This window comes from Neopsephotus bourkii, unplaced genomic scaffold (genome assembly GCF_033783945.1).
Source record: "Neopsephotus bourkii isolate Nb327-2 ecotype Australia unplaced genomic scaffold, CSIRO-AGI_Nbou_v1 NB_1250, whole genome shotgun sequence".
Classification (NCBI taxonomy): domain Eukaryota; kingdom Metazoa; phylum Chordata; class Aves; order Psittaciformes; family Psittacidae; genus Neopsephotus; species Neopsephotus bourkii.
In genome coordinates, this window is record NW_026901735.1 from 880,139 (window position 1) to 901,727 (window position 21,589).

General features: G+C 37.5%; 1 protein-coding gene across 1 annotated transcript in view; it reads left to right on the top strand.

The window, feature by feature from the left end:
* Positions 1-21,589, top strand: part of TASP1 (taspase 1) — an 86,876-nt gene that overhangs the window by 5,324 nt on the left and 59,963 nt on the right. The window contains 4 exon segments of the mRNA XM_061364759.1: positions 716-784; positions 10,409-10,529; positions 12,000-12,084; positions 18,263-18,342. Coding sequence (XP_061220743.1) covers positions 716-784; positions 10,409-10,529; positions 12,000-12,084; positions 18,263-18,342 — 355 coding nt within the window.

Consider the following 21,589-nt stretch of genomic DNA (forward strand, 5'->3'; position numbering starts at 1 on the left):
TCCATCAAAATTAATGTTTTGTATCTCCCCTAAGAACTTAGCTTTGGAACTGGCAAGTCCTGTCTGCTGTGTCTTGAACGAGAAGCTGGAAGACCTGCCTCCAAAATTTCTGTTGCCTTTTGCTTTCTCCAGGGAGAAGGAGCTAGGGAGTTTGGCAGGCTTTTTAGAAGAGTCTCGGAGTTGGCCTCTGATAATTATCACTTCATCTTGCAGTTCTGTTGCTCAATCCTAATACCTATCTAATTTTGTAATGAAAAGCCTCAAAAATCATCCAAATTTAACACTATCTTCATTAAAATTATGCATTAGCCCTGGTAATATCAATTTTCCAGCTAATTATCTGTGAAAAAAAAGTTGTTTGCTGTTGTATTTAAGTCTAATTTGAGATTCAGTTTGGTTCCTTAAGCTTGGTATCCAACATAAATAACTTGTTTGAAGAGCGAACAGTTGCATTTTGTCCTGCAACTGAAGCTGCAGACATAGTTGTTTCCTGGGGTTCCCTGAGAGAGCTTTAATGTAAAGTCTTGTCCAATATTGATCTAAAAAATAGTATTAGGCTCTAAAAGTTCATTTTTGTGTGTGTATATAATTTGAAGATCTTACATTTCAAACTAATTGGTGAAGATTTTGTTTTGTACAGGGCTAAGAAAATGTAGGGCTTAGTCACATAATATTAGAATTTCCTAATCATGAACTAATACTTCTGTTTTTACAGGCAATTGAGAAGCTACAGGCTGGTGCTCTTGCAACAGATGCAGTGACTGCAGCACTTATAGAATTAGAGGTATGAATTTCTGACTAGGTGTAAATATGTCTCTTCAGTTGCAAGATTTTTCTGTAGGAAGGTATTAATTCAAGTGGGAGGTCTACCGAGGTTTCCTGTTTTGTGCTAATTTTATCTTTTGTTTTTCCACTGTATTTTGGAGTAAATGTATTTAAAGACTTTAAAAAATGCAAACTGAATAGAAGTTGTCTAGTTGGTGCCATTTGGCTGTCATCTTAGGGATGCCTTGTCAGATTGTCTTTAACCTTCAAGAATAAATAGTTATTAAGGACTTACTGAACGCTTTGTGGGGAACATTATTTCTGAATTACTGAGCTCAGACAGACTGTACTGGCTCTGCTTCTTAGATAGGAAAGAAAATCATGTTACTGGTCATATATGTTGACTAGAAATTAAAAATCCTTATTCTTTTTGTTTGCATTCATATCTCACTCTGAGATATGTTGTCATATCTTGGAATTATGATGCAAGGAATTTAGATGTAGTTAGTCTTTAGCAGTTCTGTTAACACTCATGTAGTATTTAGAGTGAGATAACTGTTTCTGAGGATACTTTCTTGGATTGTCTTATTCACAACTTTTTCACTTCTTCAGGATAATTCTACAAAAGTTATTGTAGAAATGTAATGCTGCTAGTCTCTCTATCCAGTTAAAGGACTCTCTGAAAATCAAGTAGGAGTTTTAACTTCTCATTTACTTTTGCTATGAGCTTAAATTAGTACAATTCCAAAGGCATTTTTCCTTCCATTTTTACTTTCTGTCTGTGTGGTCTCTGATAGGATTAGGGACTAGAAGCAGGCTGGTCAGAGAAACGTGACTTCTGTGTAATATAATGTTTTGGGGTTTTTTTTTCTGATTTTTATGATAAAATACGTGTAAAAGGGTAAGTACTGCTTTTATTTCAAAATGGTACTTGTTAATTAGGATAAAGTCTTGATAATCACAAAGAGATTGGCAGCTGTTTATGAGCTTTCCGGAAACCTCTTTTTGGAGTGGTGCAGTTTTTATAGCATCTAACTTTAGTAAAGGGTCCTTATGAAATAATGTAGAAGAGAGTAAAACTACAAGAATTTTTGAAGTATAAATGAGGCAGTTTGGTTGTCGTCCCAGGTCCACTAATCTCTCATGACACTAACGAGTGAAACAGGTATTCCTCTTCTTCTATAAGGAGTAATTGCTTCTTCCTCTCCAACTTTATTAGGAAAGATAGAAGGCAATGTAAGTGTTGTGCTGGGTTTGGAATTTATGGTTGTATTCTAAGAGGATTAGCAGTGGATTTGCTTACACATATGTTGGGAAAGTGTGAATTAACATATTTGATAGGGTCAGCATAAGGCAGGCAGTATGTACTTTAATGTGTGTTAGACATGCTGACTAGGGGCCAAGACTTCAGTCATACTTTTAACTTGGTGAGCTTCTTGGATTTAAACAGTAGTTTTGGTCTCCACTGAGCTGTTCAAATATGCTTTCATGTGTTATCTGAAACATCAGAATACAGCTAGGTGAAAACAAACAATCTCTCTGTAATGGAATTATTTATAATGCACTTCCATAAGCTATCTGAGTCTGCTGCTACTTCACAAGATTGTTTTGTGTGTCAGTTCCGTCCTCAGTTGGGCAAAAAAAAAAAAGATCTGCTTTGTGTTGGGATTTTTTTTACTGAGCTACACAGAAGATAACATGTTTTAAGAAGCTGAACTTAACAGTTACATATCTCTTTGGAGCTGCATCTGGGTTAATATTTTATCTGTTTCTGTTGTCCCCAAGAGACTTTAAGTTTAGTAGATGTAAATTCTCTTAAGTGGCTTCTGTGTAAGAAGTTATGTCTTTAAGATGAAATTAAAACCTTTTTTCATAGAATAGTTAGGGTTGGAAAGGACCTTAAGATCACCTAGTTCCAACCCCCTTGCCATGGGCAGGGACACCTCACACTAAACCATGCCACCCAAGGCTCATCCAACCTGGCCTTGAATACTGCCAAGGATGGAGCATTCACAACCTCCCTCGACAACCCATTCCAGTGCCTCAATTTATGAAATTTATTTCAATTTATGAAATTACTCTAGTCAGAAACCTTTTTTTCTCCTTGTCTGTTGTGCTGCTACTGTGATTATGTGTACCATCATTACACTTTTTGGTTTAATAATTAACTTAGGTAGTATTTTTATGTGTATTGTTGCACAAAACCTACTTTTTTCCCACTTTTCCCTGTTTTTTCAGATTAAATATCAATTTATTTAGGTTGTACTGCTGCGATTAATGTAATTACTGGCTTTTGTTTATCCATTAAGTGTTTTATATAACCTCTTAATTATAAGTTGTTCTCTGTTACTGGGATAAAGAACTTTTGGTTTGGGATTTGGGCTTCTTTTAAATTAAGGTACATAGCTATGCAGTTACATTGAGAAAAATCAAAGATACACTTAAAATGGAAAATGGTGTGGATTGCAGTGGCAGGTTTTTGGATCTGGTATGAGAAATTCCAAAATCTGAATTCAGATTTCAAGATGTTGAAAGGTTTGTATCTACTCATATCTCATTCTGAACACCACCTCCAGGTGTTTCTGGAGCTGCATCTTCTGTTTTAATTCTGCTGTTTTTCCTGTTGCTCTATGGAAAACAGAAACTGTACGTGGCAAGTCAACAAAGCAAACAGAATAGTTTTTCTCATTAATTACAACATTTAAATGGTAAAACTGTGAGTTTGTATGATGTCTGTCTCAATAATGAGCTGACACTCGCTTCTGTTTATGCAGGAAAACCCCTGCCTTTGTTTTTTCAAAGTACTTCAGTGTTTTGAGTTGGCAAATATATAGTGAAAATCTATGAAAACGATGTCTGCACATGTCACTAATACAGATTAAGATACAGAACAACAAAAAGTTGTATAACATGTGATAACAAATTCCATTGTGGAGCACTGTATGTAATTACTTGATATTTTGGTTGCTGTAGGACACATTGCAGTGAGTTTATCTCAAATATTTAATTACCTTTACAGTTCTGTAGTACTTTCAATGCTCTATTCCAAAAATCTGTAGCCTTTGCACAGCACAAGTATTTTTTCATGGAAGTGTCACAAAAGATTAATTTTATTCCTCAGTTCCACTCAATTACACAACTCCCATTACACGGTATTTCAGCTAATCCAAGAGGCATCACTTCAAAGACTTGTTGAGGCGCAAGACTTGCTCTTGATCTTTTATGAGCAAGCTGACAGTTTGCTTGTGGTATGCTGTCTGTTTTTTTGTTTTATTTGTGCAGGCTCTAAATGGAGAAAGACTGGCCTTTCTTTGTTGGCTTATGTTAATCTCGTCTTCTGTGATTAAAATAATAATTACTAGAGAAAAGGTAGATTCCTTCTATGAAGTAACAAGAGCAGCTGACCCAGAATACTGTTAAAATAACTGTGCTGGTCTTCATAAGCATCAGCTGTATTTGACAAGTTGATTAAAGGCAGTTATGTTTTCAGTTTGTGAACTCTTGTCATTGCAGAGAAACAAATGAACATGTTACCTCTTTCAGCTTTTGTTAATAGATTGTTTCTGGACAAGGTGCTTCATAAGACTCATCATTTACAAAGACAGCATTGCAGTAACATTTCTTTTTGCACTCTTGTTATCAGGCACCATATGAAGTCTGAGTTTTTCTTGAAACAAAGGGATTTGGACATTTTTTTGCAGGGGGAAAAGGTCCCCCTGTATGCATCTTCCTTAGGACTTGCAGTTTTCAACAAAACTGCATGCTGGTTGCATTTATGGCTGGCTGTGAGGATGGTGTACAACTTCAAGCTCTTCTTCAACTGTTGAGCACTTTAGGAAGTCTGCTGTTCAGGTAGTGGAGGGAAGAACCCAAGTTGGTTGTAAAGAATGATGAAGACTGCAAACTTCTAAATTTAGTCTAATTTTATTAATACTTCTTTCTTTAATCTGGCTTCAGTAGAATGTTCTTTATGAACATTCTTTAAATGGAAAATTAATATGATTGATGGGGAGGTGGAAGTCACAGTTTGGGTTTTGATTTCCTTGCTACTGAAATTGCTCAATTTACCTTTTTGTTTGTGGATACCTTTTTTTGTGTTTTTTTTTTTCTTGTGGATCAGTGCAAAGGGTATTTTGAACCTGTGGATTTACTCAAGGAGTGGGTTTGTGTGGCTGTTAGCAAAATTTTCCACTGAAATAACTTTACTATTTATTTTTCTTTATTTCTGTTTATTTATTAAATTTATAATAATTAAGATTTTTGAGTTTACAATGTCAGACCCAAGGACTTGTCTTCCAAGATGAAAGCACAATGCCAGCGGCCTTGTTGTATTAAGGCAGTCACCATAGATGAACTTTTAATGGGTAATGACCTGGAAGTTGTTAATTCTGGTTAAAAACAATACGATAGTGTTTTGCAGCAGAATGGCCAACAGTAATCTACGACTAAATTGTTCTTTGAAAACATTTTAGCTGGTGTCATTGAAAGGGACATGACATCCTTACAGATTATTACTTCTTGTCACTAAATTTCCTCAAAAAATAAACTTTAAAATTAGAACATGTAATAAGAAGTTCCTGTAGACTTTGAACCCCTTCTAAAGTTGCAAATAAACCAAGGCCAAAACTGTATCAAAGATGGATGGAATGTTCTTTAGTGCATGTTGAAAGTAGAGCTCTGTTAACTATTTGCCTAGATGTAATTCAGGAGTATTAGTGTAATAGTGTTGAGTAACTTCTTCAAGCATTCCAACTTTGACCACAGCTAGAAACTTCAGCATGGCTGTGTTTGCTGCTGGAAGATTTATAAATACATCTGGAAGTAAAAAGGATTCTAAAAATAAAAATTATACCCTCGGTAGCTTGAGAATTTTTTACAAGATGGGTGATTTGGAAAAATGAAACTTGTTTCACATCTTAAAGCTTTGTGTTATCTCCTTTGCTGCAGGTTTGAATTGTAAGTTAGAGATACTTCAGTGGTGGAGTAGTTGCCAGGTAGTCTGGAATTTTTCACCTAATTAAAAGCTTATGTTTTGTTAAAATGCTTTGAATAGCCATTTGTCTTTTCCCTCTTTTTTTTTAGCAATAGGGCTTGCTGTTAACATGCAAAGCTCATGCTTGGTTTGCTTTCTTGCCTTTGTTTTCAGTCTCCTTAGTAATACCAAGGCCGATTTCTGCTTGGGTTCCTTATGTCTTCAGAAACACATAAAAGTATATTCCTGAAGATACCTTTTTTATTATAATAGAATCACAGTATCACAGTATCACAGTAGGTTAGAGATTGGAAGGGACCTCAAAAGATCATCTAGTCCAATCCCCCTGCCGGAGCAGGAACACCTAGATAAGGTTACACAGGAACGTGTCCAGGCGGGTTTTGAATGTCTCCAAAGAAGGAGATTCCACAACCTCCCTGGGCAGCCTGTTCCAGTGTTCCGTCACCCTCACTGAGAAGAAGTTTCTTCTCAGGTTTAAGTGGAACCTCTTGTGCTCCAATTTGTACCCATTACCCCTTGTCCTTTCATTGTTTGCCACTGAGAAGAGCCTGGCTCCATCCTCGTGACACTCCCCCTTTATAAATTTATATACACTAATAAGGTCACCCCTCAATCTCCTCTTCTCCAAACTATAGAGACCCAGCTCCCTCAGTCTTTCCTCATAAGGGAGATGCTCCACTCCCTTAATCATCTTAGTTGCCCTGCGCTGGACTCTCTCCAGCAGGTCCCTGTCCTTCTTAAACTGAGGGGCCCAGAACTGGACACAATATTCCAGATGAGGTCTCACCAGGGCAGAGTAGAGGGGAAGGAGGACCTCTCTCGACCTACTAACCACCCCCCTTCTAATACAACCCAGGATGCCATTGGCCTTCTTGGCCACAAGGGCACAGTGTCGGCTCATGGTCACCCTGTCGTCCACCAGGACCCCCAGGTCCCTCTCCCCTACACTGCTCTCTAACAGGTCGTTCCCCAGCCTATACTGGAACCTGGGGTTGTTCCTGCCCAGATGCAGGACTCTACACTTTCCCTTGTTATATTTCATCAAGTTATTCCCCGCCCAGCTCTCCAGCCTGTCCAGGTCCCTCTGGATGGCAGCACAGCCTTCTGGCGTGTCAGCCACCCCTCCCAGCTTAGTGTCATCAGCAAGCTTGCTGATAGTACACTCAATTCCCTCATCTAAATCGTTGATGAATATATTAAATAATACTGGTCCCAGTACCGACCCTTGAGGCACTCCACTAGATACAGGCCTCCAACTAAACTCTGCCCCATAGACTACAACTCTCTGGCTTCTCTCCTTCAGCCAGTTCACAGTCCAACTCACTACCCGATCATCCAGACCACACTTCCTCAATTTAGCCGCAAGGATGCTGTGGGAGACCGTGTCAAACGCTTTGCTGAAGTCGAGAATGATAGAATAAATCTTTTTCTTCCTTTCCCTTCTTCCCTCTTATTGGATACATGCTTTGGTTGGATTCTTCCCCATCCCATGGTAGTCATATAGTTCTTGCAGTACTGCATTTTTCTGTCTGAGTCTATGAAGGGACTGCTTCAGTTAACTCTGTTTTCTTCCCCCATTGAAAACAGGCACACTTCTGTTTTAATAATACTTCTGCATTCCTTGGAGGTTTTGAATTTTCATGTCAAAATACACTTTCATTGTCATAAGCTGTATTCCTCCGTTTGTATATCAGAATCTTGAAATCTTTTGGTCAGGCTTTACAGAGATTCATATTTTCAAAAAGGGATGTATTTGTGTGGTGTATTTCATGTCTTTGGCTGTTCATAGAAGAAGGTGTGAAGTTCTGTTTCCTTGTTTTGTAGTGGTTTTCCCCTGTCTGATTTCAAAGGCGTTGTATCTCATCTCAGAGACACTCGGGTAGGTATTGAAATTTCAATGTGTTTGCAGTATCTAAAGCTGTTACCAGATCACCTTTCAGATCTGTGAAGATAGAGTAGACCATCTTCTTGGCAATTCTGAGACCATCTTTGTAGTTGCAGTCTGGTTGTAAAGCTCCACAGAAATTTTGAACAGGTGCTTGAAATTGGGTCTTTATTTCTTTTACTGGAGAAGTTGCTCGTGTTGTGACTGATTGTACTGGTCAGATTCCTTCCGAGTCCTAAAATGAATGAGTTAAGCCACCAAAGAGGCATCTACAGATTTGTTGATGTGAGTTCTTATTTATGCAACATTGTGTGGTATTTTGATAAAATTCCATAGGCATTCTCTTTGTCTTGAGATCATCTGAATAAGTTGTCCCTTGGTCCATCCTTAATATTGTGGCAGTGAAGGTGCTATGCCGAAGCGTTGAACATATCTAGATTTTCAGAAATAAACTGAACCAGTGACACTCTTATTTTTTCCCTACTCTCTTTCCCTCTTTTGATTATTATGAGAGGATAGAGAGCTTTGTGTCTTGGCTGCAGAAGGGCTCTGGGCAGTGTTACTAGGACTTCTGTTCTGATGGGTCCTTCTCACTCCGTTTATTTGGCCATGGCATCTGCTCTTAAGGTAACAGCTGTGTTTGCTTTGTGGCAGTGACAAATCTGTACAGCATAAAATTCTTCCTCTTTGCTAATGCTTTTGCGTATAATGTACTGAGTGAATGTTTTTGGAACAGAACATTAGAAACCTGTCTCCAGGCTTGCAGGTCTGTGCTCTCTTGATTACCCATGGGCAACGAACTTGGACAGCACCAGGAGTAAGTGTTGTTCATCCTAACACGTGCCTGTTTTTCCTTCACCCTCCAAGTACCTTTCACTGTTCGCATACAGATTCCTTTCTTCACTTCCCTGCTCCTTTTGTTGTAAACATCACTGATTACTTTTCTTCATACTCATAGAGCCTGGGGAGCAATGAAGTCAGTTCAGCCAGCAGCTGCTCTGCAGTGTTCTACCTTTTCAAGGCCGTCATCTTGGTAGCCTTTTTTAATCATATCCTACCCCAATCCCTGAAAGTTATTCCCTGTGTACTAAACTGCAAATATTTCATTATCCTAAAATCTTTTCAAATTTACGTATTTGCTGTGAGGCATAGCTATCAAAATGAACATCACGGTGAATATACACAGTGAGTTTGATGATCTGTTGTCGTGTGGGGTAAAATAGGATCGATAAATTGGGATAAAATCTTGTGTTATTTCTTGGATGCAGAAGGAAAAAGCAGATAATAAGGATGAGTAGTACAAAATGAACATGGAGAGTTTACAGACTGTTTCATGATTATGTATTAATCATGTGTTATATATTCATGATTCTCCAAGAAGATAGTGTTTTGATGACTCAAAACACCAAGAACACTTCAAATATCTTTGTAAATTAAAATCAACATCTTGCAAAACAGGTTTTGAATTTATGTTAATTTGAAAGTTAACAGAAGCTAACTGACGTACATCAAATTTTTCTTTCATTTGTATGCTCTTTCTTTTGTTTCCTTGTATTCATTACACAGTAATATGTACAAAAAAGAACCAGTTCACTTAACATTTAAGACAGAACTTTGAGCTGTTTCCAGTAACTTGTTTCCTGATTCAGCTTTTATTACATATACTGTAAAAGCATGGCCATCTAATTTCATTGACATATTCACATGTGGTCTAGACAATCATTTTTCTTTGTTGCATCAAGTTGTTACAGTTGCATCAATAAATTGGGAAATAAGCAGTTGATTCAGTAACATCATAGCTTATTTTATGTAATAAAAACAGATACAAAACTCTGAAAGCAGCATCTCTGAAATGTTAATTTTTGCCTGGTCTGGGCTGTTACCTTTCATTTCTTATTTGTATTGTTCTTTCACCTAGGAAGGGGATTATATTGAGCTGGCAGTGAGACACCTTAATCAGTGCAGCTTAGACATTCTGTGGATTTAAAATCATGGGGATGCTCTGATGAAATGGGAAGGGCAGAAATGAGTGGTTTTAATTCTAGTATGCAAAGCTTCTTGTTTGAGAACCTTGATTTTGCAGAAGGTGCTAATGCAAGAGGAGTTAGGTTTATAACTAGTCCATTAGATGTTGTTCCATATTTGCTATGGAATACATTTTGTTTTTTATTCAAGAAGCTTCTAGACCACAGTAATGGCTGTACTTATGCTAGTGATCACAGAGATCTTACAAAGTGAATTGTTTTGATTTCTTGAATGTCTTGATTTCTGCATGCCAGCTGCAGTCATAGGCTTAAAATGTTAAGGAAAGGTACAGTTCTGTTTGGGGGCTATGTCACAGTTTCAGTGAGTTTCAATGGTAGGCTGTGTTCTGTACTGTGGTTATTAGATACTATTTAAATGTTACTCGTTAGGTTAGGGGCCAAAGGAAGTGTGTATGTTGAGGGATGGAAGAAGAGATTTTCACTTGTGTTGTCAGGCTTCTGCTTGCATATAAATGGTGATCTTAAATTGTTGAGTGATTGTTTCTTTTGTATTAGCACATCGTTGCACTTGAGATACATCACACCTTGTAGAGGGTGTAAGGTCTCCATTATCATAATTTGCGATACCCTGTTCACACTGCTGTTTTTGTCGTGGAAGATTAAACTACTAGAATAAGGAAGTGCACTGCATCAAGATCACTGTCATTTTACCAGTTACAGCAAGGTTTTGATAGAGTCTGTTATGGATGTGGCCTTACAGTGTTTTGTTCTTATTTTTAGGATTCTCCTTTTACAAATGCAGGATTGGGGTCTAACCTAAACCTTCTGGGTGACATAGAATGTGATGCCAGCATAATGGATGGGAAGTCATTGAATTTTGGAGCAGTTGGAGCACTGAGTGGTATGTTGACTACATACTATAAAGCTAACTACTGGTTTAAGTTGCAAAGATCAATTTTGTTATTTTTTGTTACTTTTTTCTTTTTGGGAGGAGCACATTGTAAATACTGCCCTGTTTAAATAAAACCTGCCCCTTTAAAAAAGGGGGAAGCATTCCTGCTCTCTGAAACAGTTTTGTGTTCATTTGCTTTGTGTAAAATATTGTCTTACTAGTTCACTGATAATCCTTTGATGCAGAACAATTGTACAATACTAGACAGTATTCACAATGGAGAAGAGTTTGCTCAGATGGATTTGTAGAATGATAACTTTATAATAAAATGAAACTGTCTTAAAACATATTAAAATTAGAGTTTATATTAGTTTTTGTTCTCTATTTCCGTGAAGAACTTGGTGGTATGTAATTCAATCATAAGGTCGCTTGGTATTTTGATCCCTCAGTTTGGTTGGTCAGATTAGGATGCTGCGGGGCCAAAGTTTCCTTTATAGTGTCAGAAGGCCATGCAGGGAACCAGCCTCCAGACTGAAGCCTCTCATGTATTGGTGAGAATGGGCACAGCTGCTCACCTGTCAAGCTGTTTGCTTGGGACATAACATTTCTGGGAACTGTAGATATTTTTTCATTGTAATTCTTTTCACACGATCAGTTACATTTGGGTTTATTTTGTGTTTTACTGTTACAAGGTTAGATACATTTGAATATGGGATTTAATCCGAGAACTAAGGTGGTTCTCTGCCTAGGTTGTTTTGGAGGTTTTTCCGTGTCCAGGTCTAGCTTTCAGTACAAAACAAATACAGGTAATACATCCCAAATAGGGGTTGTTGAGGTTTTTCTCAAGTATGTAGAACAGCCTTAATTGCTCCTATTTAATAGCATTTGTGACAAGAATTCAAGCTTTGTGCCTTATCCTAGAATAGTTCTAAACCTTGGTAATAACTTCCTCATGTAGATATAAATCTTAAATAAATAGTAAAATGAAGTGTTTCAGGGCTTGGTTGTTACAAAATGTATCCTTCCAACCATGGGGAAGGAGGAAATGAGGGAGTGAGAGACAGCTGAACCTGAATCCTATAATCCCTATTCTGGCTAGATAGACCCAAATGAAAGCTCTTTCCATCTTGAAAAATTAATGCTTATAAAACATCTTTGGCTTGTAGCATACTATAGATTGAATTTAAGATTTCTGTGGTAGAGAGGTCACTCCTAATATTTCAATATGATTCTTTCATTAAAAAAAGAGAAAGTGTGTGTGTGTTGATTAGAAGAAGGGCTTGTCACTACTGATAGGATATGTGAAGGAGAAAGTAATGAAGTTGATTTTAAATTGAAATATAACATAAGGTGTCTCTTACTGACTTGGCAAAGCTGTGGAAATTAAAGGAAGTTGACTTCCATTGCCAAAATGAACACTACAATGCTGTGTGGAAAAATATTTTAATGTTCTGTTCCCATTTTTTGCTAATTTTTCAGGAATCAAGAATCCAGTTTCAGTTGCAAATAGATTGTTGTGTGAAGGGCAAAAGGGAAAACTCTCTGCTGGCAGAATTCCACCTTGGTAATTGCTTTGTTCTGCTTGACTTTACTTTGGTCTTTTGTCTCTTACTGCATGTAATGTTTGAAGGTTGTATCCTATGCCAAGAAGGCTGGTGCTGTTTTACATACCAGCCTTTAAAAAGAAGATAAGATTTTTTTCTCTGATCTTGAAACGTCTTGTGCACTTGATGCTGTGGTTAGAATGAAGTATTGTGAATAGATAGCAACATCATTTTGTGATAATTTCTGTCTGTGTGATTATTTCCAGTTAGGTCATACTGAATTCTTACATTTGTTACTGTAGCATTTTGAGAAATCACTGAGTACATCAAGATTAAAATGAAATTCTACTGCCTTTGCTTCCATCTACCTTTAAAAAAAAACAATATAATTCTTACAAGTATATAGAAGAATCCTGCCTTATTCCTGCTTTACTGCCCGTCTTTGTGGCTTTATTTGGTAGGTATAGCATGGAAATGTGCCGTGTTTAGTAACTTCCTCTTAGCCAAAATGGGAAGTTGTCTTAAAGGTAGATTTAATAGCATTTACAACAGCAATGAAAATGTGCATTCCTTTATTAAGATGGGTTTCATACTTAGATGGAATATTATGCATCATTTTGGAAAGAATCCAAGAGATGTGTCAGAATTGATTGCTCTTAAAACCGTCTTATTTTCATTAACAGCTTAAATTGACAAGTAGAGAACTGGAGCAATTCATATTAATACACTGCTATACTCAGTTATCATACCTGTGGCAGAGATTTGCCACCAATTGCTAACTAATGGACTACAGTATTTGCAGATGTATTAAACCATGATTTATGTAGTTTAAAATATGTATATTTAGATTCACAAATTTTACTCTCCTTCCTATGTTGTTCTGTAAAATCAGCCAAATAGTCTGTAGCTGGATGGTATAGTATTCCAATTTAAACAGTGAGGAAAAGCACTGTTTCAGTGTTCTGTCATGCTGCAAAGGAAGTTCATAGATCAAGAAAAAAGCCACCCTGAAACCAAACCACCAATAAGCAGAGTGTGCATTTAAAACTCTTTTCTTTAATGAAGAAAGAAAAGAGTAACTGCAGTTAGTAAGAGAACTTATTCTTTTTTCAGAGAAGTGGAAGTATTCAGAAGGAATAAGAACTTGAATTTCTATTACTGTTAGTAGCTCATTTCTTCAGATGTTAGGAGAAAGTGGGGCTTAGCTGGGTTACATTAAAGAGAGTATCAAATGAGGTGGGTTTTTTGGTATTCCTGAACTAGAACTGAAGTCAGCTACAGGAACAAGCACTTGTGATTTAGTTTTGTCTGTATTGTCACAGTGTTCTCAGATTGTTGTAAGGAAGAGTACTTGAGCATTTTAGCATGTTTACTCTAACTTCATGACCTATTTTATGCTGCTGTTACTTAAAAAAAACAAAACCTGAATGGAAAAGAAACTATATCCTCTTACCCTCAAAGGACAAGACTTAATCTTTTAAAACACTATGCAAAGCCTTGGCTAGCAGATGTTTTTAAAGACAAGGGAGCTTGAACTCTTGAGGCGAGAGATGAACTGCCTTCAGAGCCAACACATACAGTTTGCTGTGCAAATGTTGTGGACTTCAGTTACCCAATGCATATTTTCATTTCCTTTCTCCCATTCTGGTAGAGCAATTTAGTTATCCTGGAAACAGTCTATACTAGCAGGATATGATGGGTTGCACTATAGACTTACTGTGATAGATGCTCCTGCACATATGGGGTATCCCAAATTCAGAAGGATAGAGTTAATGTTCATTGTAGGTGATGAATATTGACAATTTCATGCCTTGCCTTTTTGGCAGGGTTTGGCATGACACGTTGTTTTGGGACTGAAATATATACCCGCACAAACTGGGAATGTATGTAGTCAATGACAAGAGAGAAGCTGTATTTTGGCATTCCTACCAAGTGTCAGGATTTTAGTAACGGAATTTTATTTGTAAAGATAGCCAAATTTCATTGTGTTTTTCATGGGCAAATAGTGTATTGGGGAATTTTCCAGATACTGCTTACCCTAAGGACCTCTCTTGTTAAAGAAGCCTAGTGGTAGACACTGTTACTATAGCATAATTTAAACTAACTTAATGTTTCCTGGCCAGAATGTTTGGCACATGAACCCACCAAAAAAAATAAGTAACTGTGAGATTAGTAAAAGTGGCATTCTGGAGACTCTTGCCTATAAACGAAGACGTGGAGGCCGATAGTTTGGCCCCTTTATTGCTGTTCTGCACCCGTTTTTATAGTGACAGTTGAAATTAAATTCAAAGTGGTACATTTCTAGTTTTCAATAGAAGAAATTCTAATGAGCGTGAATGAATTTGTTCCAAGTGGTAAGCTTATTGGGAAGGGGTGATCAAGTGTCCTAACTGATGTATGCAGTTTGCTGTAAAGTGATCTGTAGAATGTGTCATTCTGGATCAGTATCTTCTTTAAAACACAGAATCCCACTGACAAACTAAAACCTATAAAGTTGAAGTAGAGAATCCATGAATGCGTGAGTGCAATTGTAGAAACTTCTAAGTCCAAGTTATATCTTTCTGCATATTTTATTTGGCTCAATGTCAGGGTTTTCTCCCCTTATGTATGCAGGAACAGAAAATACTGACCTTGTAAATGTTAAGTATTATCATAGATGATGATATATATCCTGTTCATTGTATGATTTTACAAAAGAAAGCACTATTCTAAGTGCACGAACTGAATGGATCTTTGAGATTGATCTTTGGTCACAAGAATAGTGGAGTAGATGTTTTGTAGTAGTATGTTTGAAGATTTTCTGTTTTTTTTTATACTGAAATGGTGACCCTCCTAAGGGAAAAGGCTTATTTACATCTATTTACTATTAAGTGTAGATGCATAAGAATTGCAGGATGGTACAAATGTCTCCTTTCTCAGAACTCCTTAGTACTACTGATACCTAAGTTCATGTCTGTATTCCTTTTTCAGTATTAATACTAGTAGTAGTAACCCATATGGGAAAGAATCCCTTCTTAGGGTTTTGTTCCCTGCTTTGTATATACAAGGTTTTATAGTTACTTCACAGTTTTACAGTACTGTAGGTAGATTATGTACTTTGTGTACCTTTCAGGGCAATGTATAGTCGAGAAAGTACCTAGAGTGAAGACTTAGACCACCTTTCATCTCTGTTCTGTATTTATTCACAATTTCTTCTTTGTAGCAGTGATTTCAGAGCAATTGCTGCATTTTGTAGTAAACATTACAAAGCGAGTTTGTTATATTCAGGATTGCCTTGAGCATCTTTAATGAATCTCACCTTCTGTTTAGCTTGCTGTGGCCTGTATCCCTACCTCCCATATTAAATGGTCCTCTTTGGAGCAAATAGAGCAAAGATAATAATCTTCTGGGAGAAAATTGCCCCAAAGGACCATTTTTAGAGATCTTTAGTTTTATTTACCATTAGTATGGTCTAGCTTGCCTGGAACTTAAGGTGTCCAAGCATTGGCTCCTTGCTGGGAGGATGTTTTTGTTTTCTACATATTCTGATCTTGTAACAACTGTTGAGTACTCTTAAGTTGCTATAATTGCAAAGAGGTTTTTTTATCTTGTTTATGCAAAACCAACTATCAGAGTAGCAGAGCACAAACTCATTCATATGTTGGTTTTGGGTTCCCCCACCCTTTTGGAAAATTTTCTTTCGAATTACCCTAATGGTTTTTGAAACTTGGTAGGATTTTGACTGCTTTCTGTAGCCCAGTGGCTTTTTTCCCTATTTTTCGTCTCCCCCAGTAAATCAAGGTTAATGAGAGCTGTTTAAAGGTAATTTTGGTTTTATGTCAGCTTTTAGCATTCCCTACTCATCCTTGCCTGCTGCAGCTTTTCTACATGGCTACATGGATGATTCTCATGGCAACTAAAGCAGTTGCCTAGTGCCAGACTGTTGGTTCTCACCCTCTTGCCACCCTGTCATCTTTGGCTGGTATAACTGTGTGTGGCTGTGTGATCACAGAATTTCCTTTTTTGGGATGGTGTAAAGACTGTTTGGTCTTGTTTAAATTAAACCTATTTGGTTACCTTCAGAACTGAGGTCATGCTCTATGTCCTGTAGCAGTCTCTTACCAAATAATTATATCTGAATGTATAGGAGATGCATTCTAGGTAGTATCCTGATTTATTTAATTTTTTTGGTGACCTGTATATTTTAACTTATTCTGCTGTCCTTTCCAGAAATATGAACTGAAAAGTTTAAAAAAGGTGGACGATCTCTGTGGTGTTGCAGGGCCTCAATTAAATGTCTGCTTCACGTAATCTAACTGTTCTTTGGGACCAGAGCTGTAAAATGCCTTATCTGTGCCCATCTTATAAGAAGGAGAAGAATATATGAATTAAAGTGTGAGCAAAGAAAAAGTCCCATCACTTGGAGGTGTTCTTATGTGGTTTTCTTGCAGTCTTCCTAAACACTAGTGACTGTGTTTTTAAGTATTAAAAAGGCAAATATGATGTTCCTTGTAAAATACAGTATTTCTGACTATCTGTGCTATTCTAGTTACCATATATAAATCTCCTAATGCTTAAGCTTGATGCTTTCTCCACCTACCCTTCCCTTCAATATAAATTGTTTTACCAACCCTTCTTCTTTTAGTCAGTAGAGAATACTGCTTAATTAGGTGTGGCCACGGTTTGCATTTCTCTCTTAGGTTAATGAAAGTGACAGGTTGTTTCTTTAGCACTAGCTTACCTAATAGGAGACACTTGAGTTCTCGCAAAGTACCCAGTAACTATCCTACAGTGTCTTGCAACGTGAACAATATTTATCTGGAGCTGCACTAATGATGGTAAGAAATACATATTTAACAGTTCAAATTCTCATCTAGATAAACTTTATTTCTGGAGAGTTTTGTAATGGAAGACTGGACCCCGCTCTTGTATTGGTTAAGTCATAGAGAAGATTCCTGGAATACTTCCCTGGAAGTGTTCAAGGCCACAGGGCTTTGAGCAACCTGCTCTAGTGGAAAGTGTCCCTTCCTGTGGCAGGGGTTTGGAAATAGATGATCTTTAGGGTCCCTTCCAACCCAAACCATTCTGTGATTCTATGGGATCAGATAGAAAGTACCACTTCAAAATACTATGTACTGAAAGCTGCAGGTGTCAAATATAGCACTGTCAAGGAAACTTCCAACAGCATTAATGCTATCAAATCTGTTATATCAATAACATTCTCAGAAATTGTAGTACTAGGTGGCCCCAGGGACTACTCTGTATCTGAAATGTCTTCTATAGCCTCATATTCATAAGTCTGTATTTCTGTAACAGCCTTTACTTCTCGTGTCCATTCATTAGGCAGCTGTGTTATTTTTATTTCAAAAGTGGGATATGAAGTTAAGATTGGAGGTAGTCTTCCTTTATTCTGTTGCTGTTGTCAGTACTGTTGTGCAGCAGCTTTCTGAGAGTATATGATTTCTCTATATTACATTCCCCTTTTCATGGAATCAAATGAATTTCTTTACAGGGAAGCTTAGATAACTGAGGCTTGTTTGTTAGTTTTGTTTTTTCCTCTCCATAGAAGCTACATGTCTATGTATACTTTTTGCTGTCATTCGTTGTCACGGCAGTGTGTACTGTCTCACTACTGCAAAGTGTTCACTACTGACTAAAAAACGACTTCTGAGATTGTTGGAGATTTTTTAGCAAGTACATTAAAAATTCAGTAACTTGTCCTATTTGCAGCTGCTTAATAAAACTCCATGAGATAGGCCTTCAGCCTTCCAAATAAGGCTTATTTTTAGCTTGTGTTGTACTTAAAATACTTCTTGATATTCCTGTGGCACTGGCTAACTTACTGGAAATACCTTAACCATTCTCACCTCATTCATCCCATGTTATTGGTCTTCAGGATCTCACTAAGTTGTTACAGAGAACAAGACTTTAGACTGCTTTTTCCTTTTTTTAAGCTGCAATTAAAAGCTGGTGCTATTTGGTAATTAATGTCAAATTTAATAGCACTTGTTTTTATCCAGTACTAACCTTGCTGTCAGAGCTGCATAGTCTCTTAATGAAACTATATAAGGTTGCCAAATGTAATTATAGCTGACATTTCTGTGAAATGTAGACAGCTTACAATATTAAGATGACCAAACCAAATAGAAAAAAGTAATTGCAAGAAAAGGGGGATTTGTTATGTGGTTTTGTTTAAACTCCCTCTTCTGTGTCTCCTAGCTTTTTAGTTGGTGAAGGAGCTTACAGATGGGCAGTTGATCACGGGATACCAGCATGTCCTCCAGGTATCATGGCTACAAGTGAGTAAACTGGTGGTGTCAGTAGGAAGAACAGGACAGAGTCATTTTAAATGGTGCCTCCTATTTTGAGGGGTACATCACTTCGCTGTTCTTAACGTTCAACTAGCTGATGATATTATGGTATATAAGGATGGTTTAAGTTTACTAATTTTCTATTAAGTAAGTAGAAAAAAATTACAGACTACTACTATAGCTGCATTTTAGCAACATCTAATTCAAGTGAATTTGTGATTCTAGGATTAAATCCAATGAAGGACATTTTTTACCAGGCTCTGTAACAGTGCTGTCCTGCAGGTCTCCAGATGTAATCCGTCTTGGATCCTGAAAGCACCAGCTAGCCACCTGTCTAAATTCAGCAGGTGCCAGTTTGACTCTCATGTTCTATAGTTACATCCATCTCTGAGTCTTTGTCCAGAACTGCTCTGGTCTAAATAGGTTGTCAAATTAATTTACCTTTTTTTTTTTTAACCTATGTAGGCTTTGCGTCATGTAATATGATGGTATAACCTGATTTGAAAAAAGACTTGGACTATACTGTATTCTAGCAGTAGTCTCTCACAAAACCCTTTTTGTTTTCTTAAAGAAGTGATTACATTGTATTAATATACCATCTATAAGCTGGACTGAAAATTAGTGCACTTACCTGTGAAAAGGAGGATGTTACTCCCCTTCCTTACCTTTTTCAGTGCCTTCCCGTTTGGAAAGTGCAATTACTACTAGTCTGTAGTTTGCTATAGGTGAGAAGTGCATGTGCTACACTTTTTGTGGATGTTACGTTATGCAGGAAAGAAATCACAGGTCATTACCCAAAGAAGGAGAACGTGGAAGATTACATAATGTTACTTTCAGTATTACAGGATAAAATATATGAGTAGTTCCTAACCCAGAGATTGAAACCCAGGGCTCCCATTAACCATTTTATTTGGTTTAGTTCTAAATGTAGATGAATATCCAGAAACTGCAGTTCAAAGTTGCCAGTACTCCATACTTAAATGTCCTGAAACAGTGGCACCGTTTTACTTGAGGGTGCCAATTTTCATACATATTCATGCTACATTTCATTTTGAACAGAAAGTTTTGATTTCTAGTTCCATATGGCCTGAAACTTTGCTTTATCCATCTGCTGTCCAAAACAGCTTTTGGAGAACAAGTTTTGGGCTCAGTTAAGCAGAAAACGTGTATTTTTGTGACTCTAGGGAGAGTCACAGAAAGAGTAAAAACATTTAAAGCTTTGGGGTTTTTTTGTGTGTGTAGTTTGGTTTTGTGTTTTGTTTTTAAGAAAGTAGTTGCAGCTTATGTGTAGGAAATAGAGGAGTAGTCTAGAAGGAAGGTTTCTTGCCTAAATGTTTGCATGCTTGAGTTTTCATTGTTCCTAGTATCAGTGTATTTTGACAGGGATGCTTATGTTGTAACATTAATTGTTAGATGATATTCTACCAGCTAAAATATATCCTGGTCAGAGCAAATCTACATATTATGGCTTAAAAATAAAGATGACCACTGTTAGTTTGGTTTACGTGACCCAGGCTTTGAATTTACATTGGAGAAACATGAGAAGAACAATCTCAGCCAATATATTTTCACGAACCTGCTCCTAAACACCAGTCATTGTCTCCTCAGTACATTCAGCATACTTCTGTTTAACAAACCAATTGGTTTTAGAACGATTACCACAGCCAGGATTGGGGAGCTAATCCTATTGCAAAATCAGTGCAGAAATGCCATTTGCTGTTGCAATATTGATGGGAAAAAGTATTAAAGTTGCCAGTCCCCCTCAGCTCCCCATACCCTCTGCTTTCCCTAGGGCTGGAACACACATCTGTATAATTGTATGTTTGAGCCATTGCACAGGATGAACCTGCTCTAGGAATGAACGGATGCTGTGAAGCAGGCTGTGACTGTTAAGACAGGCTGATAGAACTGGGGTGATTCAGCCTGGAGAAGAGAAGGCTCCTGTACGGAGACCTTTTAGTGGCCTTACACTGCCTAAAGGGGGCCTACAGGAAATCTGGAGAGGGGCTGTTGGCAAGGGCATTTAGTGACCAGACAAGAGGGAATGGTTTTAAACTGAAAGAGGGGAGATTAAGATTAGATATAAAGTTCTTTACTGTGAGGGTGGAGAGGTACTGGAACAGGGTGCCCAGAGAAGCTGAAAGTGTTCAAGACCAGGCTGGAGGAGGCTTTGAACAACCTGGTCTAGTGGAAAGTGTCCCTGCCCGTGGTAGGGGGGGTTGGAACTAGATGATCTTTAAGGCCCCTTCAAACCCAAACCATTCTATGAGTCTATGCAAATGTTTAGCTGAAAGGATGATTTCAGATGAGAGTAACTGAAGGGTGTGCTGAAAAAATCAGTGGCAGACACCGAGATTCAATCAGATATTCTTTGTCATACTGAGGGAATTACTTAAAACTGAATTTTTCACAGATGTTGTCTAATTCTGTTGCTCTGCCTTAGTGTAAATGATAGTCTGTGTCTTAACTGGATTTACAGGAAGGGGGTATCTGACTTTTATAGTCTTATGCTTAGTTTCCCTTTCAAAAAAGGCGTCTGCTATTTCGGGACCTAAAATGGACACAGGGGAAAACAATACTAGATTATGTTAAATCAGCATTATTAGCGATTCTAAGAGGCGTCTTGGAAAATATTGCTTCAAAGTTGTAATTTTTCCTATGATGCTCTCAGTTTTGCAGTATCATTAATGGAGGTATATCTGGGGTTTTTGTTTTTTGAAAAACAGTCACAACAGCAAGAAAGAGCAAAGAAAAACCTGAAAACTCAGTTCCAGAAAATGTTAAGCTGATTTCCATACCAGTCCTTAGCAAAGCTAGTCTTGTAACACATGGACAAGCTGACAAGGTCAGCAGGGCTGAAAACTAGCCATTAACACTGAGTGAGACAACAGAGGATTGTTATAGCTGAAAAGGAATTGGGAACTGTCTTACAGGTAACGTGAGAAAGACAAAATAGATTTTTTTCCAGTGTTACTGGGAAGGGAAAGTTGGATGTGCTTAAGAAGCAGCTAAAGAGAATGTTGTTTCCAAGCAACCACAGACGGATTCTTCTGAAGTGATCTATTGCGTTAAGTAATGTAGCAAACTTCAAAACCAAAGGGAGACTTTTTGATTGTGCTTGCTACAATTGCTACAGAAGAGTTTGCATGGAGAATTGGGGGGAAAATAGCGAGAAATTATGTGACTATTGAATAGCTCTGTAAAACTGGGGTAATTGCAAACATCGGGAAAATAT